At 24.0% G+C, this 12,070-nt stretch overlaps 2 protein-coding genes across 3 annotated transcripts; both read left to right on the forward strand.

The window, feature by feature from the left end:
• The first annotated feature begins 69 nt into the window (after nucleotides 1-69).
• Nucleotides 70-7,509, forward strand: LOC114126640 (probable cleavage and polyadenylation specificity factor subunit 2). Its single transcript, XM_027990640.2, has 13 exons — nucleotides 70-555; nucleotides 629-788; nucleotides 875-980; nucleotides 2,088-2,333; nucleotides 2,395-2,582; nucleotides 2,646-2,768; nucleotides 3,472-3,572; nucleotides 3,630-3,782; nucleotides 5,305-5,671; nucleotides 5,741-5,879; nucleotides 5,955-6,004; nucleotides 6,070-6,210; nucleotides 7,104-7,509. Exons 1-13 carry the CDS (start codon nucleotides 407-409, stop codon nucleotides 7,194-7,196), a joined length of 2,016 nt encoding a protein of 671 aa, XP_027846441.1. The 5' UTR covers nucleotides 70-406; the 3' UTR covers nucleotides 7,197-7,509.
• Nucleotides 7,510-9,089: 1,580 nt separating this feature from the next.
• On the forward strand, nucleotides 9,090-11,779 carry LOC114126637 (ATP synthase mitochondrial F1 complex assembly factor 2). 2 transcript variants are annotated; one of them, XM_027990637.2, is made up of 7 exons: nucleotides 9,090-9,258; nucleotides 9,593-9,720; nucleotides 10,657-10,841; nucleotides 10,921-11,031; nucleotides 11,092-11,272; nucleotides 11,362-11,477; nucleotides 11,560-11,779. In XM_027990637.2, exons 2-7 carry the CDS (start codon nucleotides 9,606-9,608, stop codon nucleotides 11,725-11,727), a joined length of 876 nt encoding a protein of 291 aa, XP_027846438.2. In that variant the 5' UTR covers nucleotides 9,090-9,258; nucleotides 9,593-9,605; the 3' UTR covers nucleotides 11,728-11,779. The 2 variants fall into 2 exon arrangements, with proteins under 2 accessions (XP_027846438.2, XP_050063433.1); XM_050207476.1 differs by lacking the exon at nucleotides 9,090-9,258 and adding an exon at nucleotides 9,409-9,427.
• The last annotated feature ends 291 nt before the right edge of the window (nucleotides 11,780-12,070 follow it).

Consider the following 12,070-nt stretch of genomic DNA (forward strand, 5'->3'; position numbering starts at 1 on the left):
AATGATAATATTTTAACAAATAATATTATGATAACGATAGACTCAACATGTTCCTTATCTAGTATTAGTTTCCTAGAGCTCTACTTGTGGGCGGGTGTAATTTTTGATTAAATAACGCGTATAAAATATGTTATATACTTATATTAAAAATCAATTAATAATATATATCAATACATGCGGTATAAATGAGTATAAATGTATAATGCGGTCCACTGATCACGCTTAGTACTTACACAGCTTCTCAAACTCAATTTCGATTCCGTATTTTTAACCGTGTCAGTACATGGCGTCAAATACTAATTAGGAATTACCGATGTCAATATCCATTTTCCACTTTTTATTACTCGTTAGATCCCATTTGTTGCCCAATGTAGGCATTTTAAATCACTGATTAAAATTCGAAAAAATGACGTCAATAATAAAATTGTACACCTTGTCGGGCGCGCAAGATGAATCACCGCCCTGCTATTTATTACAAATCGACGAGTTTAAATTCCTGTTAGATTGTGGATGGGATGAACATTTTAACATGGGTGTTGTCGATAGATTAAAAAGGTTTATTAATCGTTGTTTTAACAATGTACCTACTAATGTGTTTCAACATTCATATTGTATCATCTATTTGTAGGCACATCCATCAAATAGATGCAGTTTTATTATCGCATCCAGATCGTTTTCATCTTGGAATTTTGCCGTACCTTGTTGGCAAATGTGGTTTAAACTGCCCTGTATATGCTACTATACCTGTTTACCAAATGGGACAAATGTTCATGTATGATTTACATCAAGTATGTTTTTAAATTTATCTTTCTAATAGATGTACCTTTTTATCTTTTGAAAATATCAATGTAATAATGATTTTTTTTTCATATAGTCACTGTGCAATGTGGAGGATTTTACTTTATTTGATTTAGATGATGTGGACGCTGCTTTCGATAAAGTCATACAAGTAAAATATAATCAAATTGTTTCATTAAAAGGTATGGATTATAATAATTAAATAATACTTTTATTTATTATTATTTATTTATTTATTATTAAGTATTTATTTTTTAATTGCCAATATAATTTATTTAATTTATATCTAAGTGTAATATTTTTATTAATTATATTTATTGATGAAGTTTGCTTGACACTTGTACATTTGAAATGTTTTACAATTACAATGGAACCTCGATAACTCGAATTTCTTTAAGTCAATTTTTCAATAACTCAATTTTTTTTTTGCCCCCAACTGATTCAAGTTATCAAGGTTCCACTGTATATTTTTTAATAGATTCAAAATTATTATTTTTTCATGGCTGTAATGATTTTATTATGGGTATCTTATAAAAATTCCGACAGAAATAATGGTCATTAGATACATCTATGTTAAAATATCCAACAAGTAAAAATCACCAATTACAGAATTTTATACAACACTATTACTAGATTAAGTAACCTTGTAATCAAATACAACTTGTATCGTCCTATTTGCAGTAGGCACAAATGTCAGATGTATAAATAATAAATATTTCTGTTTATTAGCTAAATAATTTACAATATTTTCATTCTGAGTTTCTAATCTAATGTAGTATAGAAATCTTTATTCTGTATAACTAATAATTAGAAATATTCATGTATAAAATAGCTAGGTTTTCATGTATATGATGACATCAAACGATGAGCTATGTACCAAAAACTAAAATGTAGAATTGAATTATTGTTTTAAGCAGTGGCGTAGCTAGACACTTTCTTGGATAGGCCTGATATTTTGATGTAATAAAGATAATCAATGAATATTTTTTATTAAATAAAAAATATGATATAAAACATTCATTTTTGGAGAAAAGTGGGTAGGCCCGGATCTACCAGGCTTACCCGCTGGCTACGCCACTGGAAAAATTGGTAAATCATGTTCATTACTTGTTTTGAGATGTTAATTTAATGAATTATGATTAAAATTTAGGATAGATAAACTTACAATTATTGATCAGTTATGTAAAGGGATCTCTTCCATCTCTAAAAAAATATATACCATTCTAATTGCTGTGGATGTTTTTTTAGTTAGTTAATTTTACATTTTTTTTTTTCATCAATTAATTTAGGTAAAGGAATTGGTTTAAGAATAATAGCTTTCCCTGCTGGCCATATGATTGGTGGTACAATTTGGAAAATATCTAAAATCGGAGAAGAGGATATTATTTATGCTATGGATTTTAATCATAAAAAAGAAAGACATTTGAATGGTAGTAGCTTAGAAAGATTTAGAAGACCATCATTACTGATATTGGATTGTTTTAATGGTGCTTATTCACAACCCAGGCGTAGATCTCGAGATGAGTCTTTAATGAGTTAGTTCAATACTTAATTTGTTATACTATTCACAATATTAAAAATATACTTGTTTTTTAGCTTGTATACTGACAACATTACGTGTCAAAGGCAATGTGTTGATAGCATCTGATACAGCCGGACGTGTCTTAGAATTGATGCATATGTTGGATCAATTATGGCGTAATAAAGAATCTGGTCTTGGTGTGTACTCATTAGTATTTTTAACAAATGTTAGCTACAATATTGTGGAATTTGCTAAGTCTCAAGTAAGTTTCTACTTGGATTTTATTTTTATGATGTTTATTCGATTTTAATGAAATACATTTTAGATTGAGTGGATAAGTGATAAATTAATGAAAAGTTTTGAAGGTGCAAGAAATAATCCATTTCTTTTTAAGCATGTAAAACTCTGTCATAACATGGATGATTTAAATAAAGTCTCCGAACCAAAAGTATGTCATTATATTGTCATGTAATATTATACATTTAAATAAAAAATTTAAAGTACAGTAATATATGTACCAACAAAAGAATTAAAGAAAATCTACAGTATAACTATTTGTATGTATTGAAAAGTAGTTATCAAATACTTCTCAAAAATACTTTTATTAATCTTAAACCTAAAATATAAAGCTATAAAGGAACAAATAGCACTGTGCAAATGAGTAATAATATTTTGTATTATACAATTTTTTTACATTTTATAAATTATTATATACCATCAGGTTTTGAATTACCATAATTATAAAAAAAATAATATGAAATGAATAATATTTTAAAGCATAATATTGTGTACTTAACATAGTGCTTATGTTTTTTTGATCTTTGTTGTAATTATCTGTTAATTATAAAAAAAATAAAAGACATAAATCGAAAAAAAATTTTTACACCTATATGCATTTTCTTTAATTTAAAACACTATAATTTATTCGAAAATTTCATCATAGTTATATTGAAATAAGATTAGTAATTAGTTTTTTGATATTAAAATAAAGTGACCTTTCTTTTTTTAAATGACTTGATATAAAGAGCATTGTTCATCTATAGATTATTTGTATTAAGAATACTGGATACTATAATTTTGTCTTTATTTTTATTTTTTATTTATATAATATAGTAAAATAAAACATTGTCATTTAATTCTTAAATATTAAGGTTGTATTAGCCAGCAATGGAGATCTTGAAAGTGGATTCTCAAGAGAAATTTTTATTGTGTGGGCTTCAAAATCAAAAAACAGTATTATTCTTCCTGACAGGTAATGAAAGTATAATTCTTATAAAATACAATGTTCATTGTTTTATCGTTATTATAGAACCGCTCCTGGTACATTAGCACGTAATTTAATTGATAAGGGTGGTAATAGAAATATTAAACTGCTAGTCAAGAAACGTGTACTTTTAGAAGGCAAAGAGTTGGAAGAATATAATATCAAACATAATAAAGAAAAAATGGAAACCAGTAAAAAGTAATTTTTTTATTTAGATCCTAATATGAATAAACTAGTACTATATTTTTTAGTATTAGTATAAAATAGTCACTTACATTTAAGTGTATACTAAAATCATAAATGTTATTAGTGACCCAGTAATTACTGATTCTGAATATGAACAAGAAGATATGAGAGGCAAACATGATTTTAATAGATGCTGATCATAGGCGTGCCCAGGCACAATCCGTGATTTTTCATGGGCCAAAGCGCACTATGCCTTATTTTACCGAAACTTCAAAATTCATTCAATTTTAGATAATTTTTTAAAAACAAATTTGAAAAAAAAATGGAAAAAATCACTATGTTCACTCTGTAGTTGAAAGTCTATATACTCTATACAGTATAGTGTATAGACATATTATTTTTACTTGTATTACAATATAAAATATGATAAAATATTATCAACATTTTACAAGGTTTCAGAGGAAGATTAAATAACTGAACTGAAACTTTTAAAAAATTATCAATATGCTATGCAACTAAATGGTGCTACTAGTGAATCTATTAATGAATGGATTGATTAGTTAAAAACAACTGGAAATTCCATGATATAAATTTGTGTTTTTAAGACTTTAAAAATGTTTACAATCATATCTGTAACTATCGGTACGCGTGGACATGTTTTTACAAAATTAACTGCAGTAAAAAACAAATTACGCAGTACAATGAGTCAAGAACGTTTGGAGTTATTTTTACTACTTTTCACAGCACAAAAAATGGTACCAAAGGTAGATTTAAATGCAGTAATAGATGAATTCAATAGTATAGGTAACAGATGAATGTCTCTCTGAGTACATAAAATACTTTAATGATTTCTACTTTTTCTAGATCTGTAATTCAAAATTAGGGCTTGAGACTTCTAGGAGTTTGCATGTTTTTAAATAATCATTAAAAACATAGCTAAGTAATATAGAATTTTGTTTCATAAAAATATAAGTTTATAATTAAAATGTATAGTTGCATATTTTGCATATTTGACTATTTTTCATTTAAATGTGCATATTTGACCATTTTTCTTTTTATTAGTGCATATTTGACAATTATTATTTATTTTATATGAAGAACTAAGGAGTATTTTTTATTTTTTTCCTAGACCAGATATAAATATTTTAAAATTAGTGTTTTTTTCGCCGATCACTATAAATTATAATTGTATTATTATTTATCAGTACACCTCACGCGTGATTCCCGATAATAATATCAAAATAACATTTTATAGACTACCTATGAAACATTCAAATTTAAAATAGATTTGTTATATTTATAAAACGGTTGACTAAATGGCCAATGATAAATATGGGCACTACCTGCTTTTAGAGTCTGCGCACGCCTATGATGCTGATTCATTAAGTTCCAAAAAATCAAAAAAAGAATTACCGCCCATGTTTCCTATCTATGATGAAAAATGCAAATTTGACCCGTATGGTGAAATTATAAATTATATTTATATTTTAATTTTTGTTACATTGTTTTTTTTTTAATATATGTTAAAATTTAGACAAGAAGATTTTATTAAATTTAATACAGCTACAGGAGAAAAAACAACTCTAGATGAACAAAATAATAAAAGTGATGAAGATGAAGAAGAAGATATATGTGATCTTCCATCCAAGTGTGTGGAGTATGAAATTGACATATTTGTGGCAGCCAAAATTGTACCAATTGATTTTGAAGGTCGTTCAGACGGAGAGTCATTAAAACAAATTGTACTTAAACTAAAACCCAAGCGTTTGATATTAGTAAGGGGCAACCATTATAGCACTAAAGTTGTTTATAATTTTGCCAAAGTATTCATAGATAGTAACATTTATACACCTAGGATTGGACAATGTTTAAACCTAACTACTGAATCTCATATTTACCAAGTAAAAATAAATCTTTATCATATTAGATTAAATTTTTTCAACAAAAAATTAAAGATAAAATGAATTTAGGTATGTCTTACAGATGCATTTCTTTCCACAATTGATTTTAAAAAAGGAACAAATGGGGACTTAGCTTATATGAATGCTAAATTAAAATTAAAAAGTAATGATAATAACATAGAAATTGACAATGTTGAACCTGAAAAGAGTAATTATTTTTTATTTATTTTTTGAATAATACAAATGTGGGTGTTTTTCTATTATTTATTTTTATTATTTATAGTGCCAAAAATAGATGATCAAATGTTTACACTTGAACCTTTGGCAGATCATGTAAGTTTTACTTTTTTGTTTATAGAAATATTCATTAGTGTATAACTTAAATATTTAATTTCTAGGAAATTTCTCCTCGCAAATCTATATTTATTAACCGTTTAAAATTATCAGATTTTAAACAAATCTTATCCAAAAATAATATACCTTGTGAACTTTCTAATGGTGTTTTATGGTGTTGTAATCGTACTATTTGTATTCGTAAAGTAAGTATTTGTATTGTGTTATATTATATTGATATTTGCCTTTCTTTTTATATTATATGTAAAGCAATTTAAAATATATTATACAATGTTGATTTTGATATTTATAATGTAGCTAACATACTATTATTTATTTAAGAAATGTTTGATAATAATAATAATAACAGACACTTCAAATATTTACATCAAAAATAAAAATATACTCAATAACATAAATAGAACTAAAATAATGAAACCAGGAAACCGGGTTGATTTTAACTTAACTTTGTTTAATATTATTTTTTGTGCCTAAACATTAAGAGAACATTAAACCAGAATATGTAGTCTACAAATATACAACATATATTGTTCATCAAATAAAAACAATTTTATATTGTTAGATTTAATATAAATTCTAATTCATCTGTTATCAAACTTAAAGGTAAGAATATTATTTACGGAATCTTATTAGACTTTATTGGTATCTAAAATTTAATCAAGTAATGAGCATTTGAATATTTAAATATTTCACTAAAATTAAAATATCAATTAAATCCTAAATGATTAAACTTCAAGTTTAATAATAGGTAATTGTATTGTTATATTAAAGCTAACAACAAAAAATTGGTTCTATTAAATGTAAAATTTATGTTGTAAGACATAAACTCGAGGTTTAATTCCCCTAACAATATCATTAAATGAAAAATGAACTATTTAGAAAGAATTCATTATGCTATTGAGTTTGGGTAATTATATAAATAAGTTATTTTTCATTCATAATATTTTAATATAATAATTAATAATTATATTATTTATATTATAATGCGTCACTTAATTTTTTTTTATTGTTATTTCTTTTAAAAGATTATAATATTGTAATGAGTAGTATTTATCCAAATATTTTTGTTTTTTTGTAGAATTCTTCTGGAAAGGTGTTGATTGAAGGAATTATTAGTCGCCAATACTATTGCATACGTAAATTATTATATAGTCAATTTATTATTATTTAATATAGCCATCATATACATTTAATGCTGACATTATGGTCTTGATAAAATATTTTTTAAAAAATCTATAATAAATATGTCATACTTCTCGGTATAATTTGTATTCTTTCCTATTTTATTACTACTATTATGTTATTATTTTTATAAATGTCAATGTATTACATTTTTAAGCACAATGTTTATTTTATTCGTATATATATTATTTTTTCTATGCTGGTCTTAATTATTTGTATAGTTTTCTAAATAAAAATGTTTATTATAATTATTGTACTTAACTTTTTCATAGAATAAAACTTAATGTTTCACTCAATAACAATGGGTTATTTTTAATTATTATTCCATGTTTATGCCAAATTATTTATATTTTTTCTTAACATTCTTCCACTCATATAAAATCAAAAAGAGCTGTTACAGATAAAAAAATTATTAATCTCATGTATTATATTAATTTAGTATGAAGAATATGATTATGTATCACAAAAGAAAACCATCTATATTATGTTATAATCATTGGCTCAAATCCCAGGGGTGCTAAAGATGCTTAACACCTCCAATTATTTTCCACTGTATTTCATTATAGTACCTACCTACTATAATTATTAATAGAACCCTACAGAATTAATAAGGATTTGCGCTAATGGTTATAATATGTTTATAATTGTTCATAATATAGTTACAATTGTCAAAATTATTACTTTAATAAAAATGTACAAATAATTGATGGATTATAAAAAAAAGTATAAATTAAAATATTTAATTAACAATATACAATTAAAAAAACAGTAAAAAAAAAACATATAAAATATGCCTTTAAATAGGTTGTTTAAATATTTTGAAAATTGTATAAAGTATAGATAATATTAATTTAACTAATAGTGGAGTGTTTCAAGTTTTTCATGATAAATACTTTTTGAATTACAACAAAAAAACTTACATTGATTAATGATTAATTGTTAGATAACCATGATAAGAATAGATACAATATAGTATCCAATGTTGTCAACATTTAAGCTTCAGATGCTCATTAAAATATCTGTGGAATAACCGGAATAGCATTCACCTATTTTTATTTTATTGTAAAAAGTAACTTATATGGAGTATGGAACCTTGATAAAATATTTGAATTTTTATAATGCTATGGAAATAAATTGCTATTATAAATTTCTGATGATTATTAATTGGAATTTGATTAATTTGAACAACTTATGTGGATCTTAATATAAAAATTTCAAGCTTGTTACCCAAAAACACATATTTTATTACACATAAATAAAAAAAAAACCTTAAAAAAAAATGTATAAAACAAACAACACAAAAAAAAAGCAACTATCTGACATAAAATGTGTAATAATAATATTTTACATTTTAAAAATTATTTTATTTCCATATAAGTAATAATAATATATCTTTGTATACAATGATTTACTATCGAATTTAAATGTTATACTTATATTTCAGTGACTATCTGATGATATATGAAATCAATATTTGTAAATTATATTGTATATAGAAAATTATGAAATAAATATTTGGTAAAAATTTCAAGTATCTACTGTCATTATTTTAAAGTCAATTCAGAAAAATAAAAATTGAATTTGTTTTCTATACTCAAATTATATAATAGATTTTCTACAAAAATGTTAGGTACATTAACATAACACTACTACAGTCATAACGATAACATAGAGTTTGGAGTGCATGGACAACGGACAGATCAAAATGATCAAATACTAAATAATCATTAAAATATTAAATTGTAAATTTTACAGACTTAAAATTAATTTGCCGTATTTGGACTATTTGGAGTTAGGACAAATATAGGAATGGGATGAATATTGATCTCGGTCGCAGATGTTATCACTTATCAATAGGATGTTATCACAAATACAAACTATGTAGATTAAATTCGTAATTTTCAGTACCTACCTATTTAAATAATACATACTTTTTATTGAATGTTTTAATATTGTCGATAACTATTAAATGTAACTTAAAGTATTTTATCCTAATCTTAATTGAAATTCGCCTCTTCACTCACTCAGTTTCACAGATACTTTCGTAAAAGGTATGATTTCTTTGCTTCTAGATGGCAAATGCAACACAATCTTTTGTTTTGTTTTCATTATGAACTTGTCTGTATTCTTTAGTAGTCAAGTGCTCAAATTGTAGTTACTACAGGAAAATTGCTCTCTAATGAATTAAATAATAAGTGATTTGATTGAAAGTTAGGTTAGGTGAGGTTTAAGTTTTATAATTTATAAGTAACTAAAAAAAAAAACTAATGATTTTTGTTTGTTCATACAACCGGGTATTAGCATTATAAATAATTTAATGTTAATTTTATTATAATTATTAAATTCAATAACTATTTTTTATCACATCTATGCTTTATTTTTCAGAATTAAATTAGAAATGTTCCAAATCGTACATTGTTTAAAATTCATAGCAAGAAACCAAATTCAGACAAAATTTAAACTTCATAACATCACAAAAATTCCATCACTTGCACAGAGGTCTTATGCTATCAGTAAGTTAATATTTGAATATATTATTTTAGTAAGATTTTAATTAGATATGTACTTAGTACCTAGATATTGATTTTATATCTGTATAACAGGAAATAAATATAAAACTAATTAACTATCAAACTATTGTTAACATACTATATGCCCAAATAAATTGAATTGTAAATTCAAATTGTAATAGTGGGTAAATTGCACTTCATTTAGTAATCTTTGGACCAAGCAATTAATATTTATGTATTAAATATTGGTAGTTTAAAATAATAGTTAAATTAATTTTAATAATATACATTAGTATACTATAATATAGTTTCATTATTAATATGTTTTATAATTTATTGAATTTGATTTATTATCTGTACCTAATGTATATTTTTAGTAGTCAAGAATTCTACTAATGTTAATAATTAAAAAAAAAATTGTTTTTAATTAATGTAGTTCTGTTCAGGAAAAAAATAATAACTTCTATTTGTATTATAATATGTACTTACTAGTTTAATGTTTTTTACACATATTTCTGAATGTATTGTTTGGTAGACTATTTAATAATATATATTATGTTTTAACTTAAGTATTCTGAGATACATTATAGCTCCACTACTTGCTCTACTCATGTCAAGTCAAAACTTACATTATTAGTTTGTTTATTAGTAGGTATAATTTTTAACATAAATTCGTGGTATGTTTACTTCTATACAAAATTTATATTAGAATTACTATTGAATATTTCTAGAACTAATATTTAAGCTGTTACTATTTTTCAATATTATTCTAACAAAAAGTTAGTCAAGAATCAAGATCATTATGTTTTTTTTAAACATTACTTTGCTATGTTATTATTTTTAACCTTTAAACAAAATAATAGACTAGATAATACTAAGTTCAATGTATACTTTATAATAATAATAAAAATTAATATTTATTTATTTTTTAATTTTTAGATAAATTTTATAAAACCACTTCTATTATTGAAAATAGTGATTCATATGGAGTATTACTTGACAATAGCAAGTTAAAAACACCATTAGGAAAAGAACTTATAATAAATAATAAAGCTTTAGCTCTTGCTGTGGCTGAAGAATGGGATATGCAGAAAGAACATATTAAAACAGATCCCATGCATTTGGTATAATAATGTTGAATTAATTATAAGTTATAATATTATGTATGTTATATAACAATATTTATTTTTATTTTTTGTTTAGACAAAATTATGTTTTTTGGCAGTTGATAATCCTAGTGATCTTTCAGAACATGAAGTGGTACAACAAATATTGTCATACCTAGAAACTGACACAGTCTTCTATATTTCTGATGTAACATATATATTTTTTTCATATTGTTTATTTATTTTTTAATTTTATTTACTTCAATAGACCGATAATGAACTAGAAAAATTATTGATGGAAAAATGGATGCCACTAATTCAGAAGTTTAATGGATATTTTGATACCAATTTAAAACCATCCAAAGGTATTTCTGTTGAAAGTCTTGATGCACATACAAAGGCATTAGTTGAAAAATATTTTTTATCGCTTGGATTTCCTGCTCTTCATGGTTTGTACATATACCATTTTCTATATTTTATAGCAATATATTATGTAGTATCTTTAATTACATTTGTATATTTTTTTACTTAACTTAAGGTGTTTTACATGCTGTTGAAACTTTAAAATCGTTGGTACTTACTACATGTTGCTTACATCAAGATATTTCTGTAAAGGATGCTGTTCTATTATCTAAGATGGAAGAAGAATATCAGGTACAATTTTGTTATTAATTAAAATTAATAACCAACAATTTGATTTTGATTTATAATACGTTTTTTGTGTTTAAAAATATAGTGTATGAAATGGGGACGTGTGGATTGGATTAAAGATTATATAGACAACGACTCAGTAATCAGATTATCAGCTGCTATGTTATTTATTTATTATACACTCAATCCTAAATATAAACCATTAGCTAAGCAAGATAATCATACTCAAATACAACAGTCTCTAAAACAATAACTAATAAATCATGAATAAATAATTTAATAAAATATAGAAAATATCATTAGAAGTATTTTTTGTTTTTTATAAAAGTAAAAATAAAAAAATAAAAGCATTGAATGTATAATATATAATCAATGATAAAAATATTTATAAGTTATAATTTATATAGCAGCATTTCACTTATGCGTAATATAACTAATTTTTCTAGTCACCATTTTTAACAATAGAATTTCAGGACATTTCAACAACGAATGAAAATATAAAAAAAAAAATTAGACATAATATGAGAAATTATTTTACTTTATGTAATTACATACTTAGAAATGTATCAGTTTAGCAGTATAATAATTATTGCATT

Source organism: Aphis gossypii, chromosome X (assembly GCF_020184175.1).
Source record: "Aphis gossypii isolate Hap1 chromosome X, ASM2018417v2, whole genome shotgun sequence".
NCBI lineage: Eukaryota > Metazoa > Arthropoda > Insecta > Hemiptera > Aphididae > Aphis > Aphis gossypii.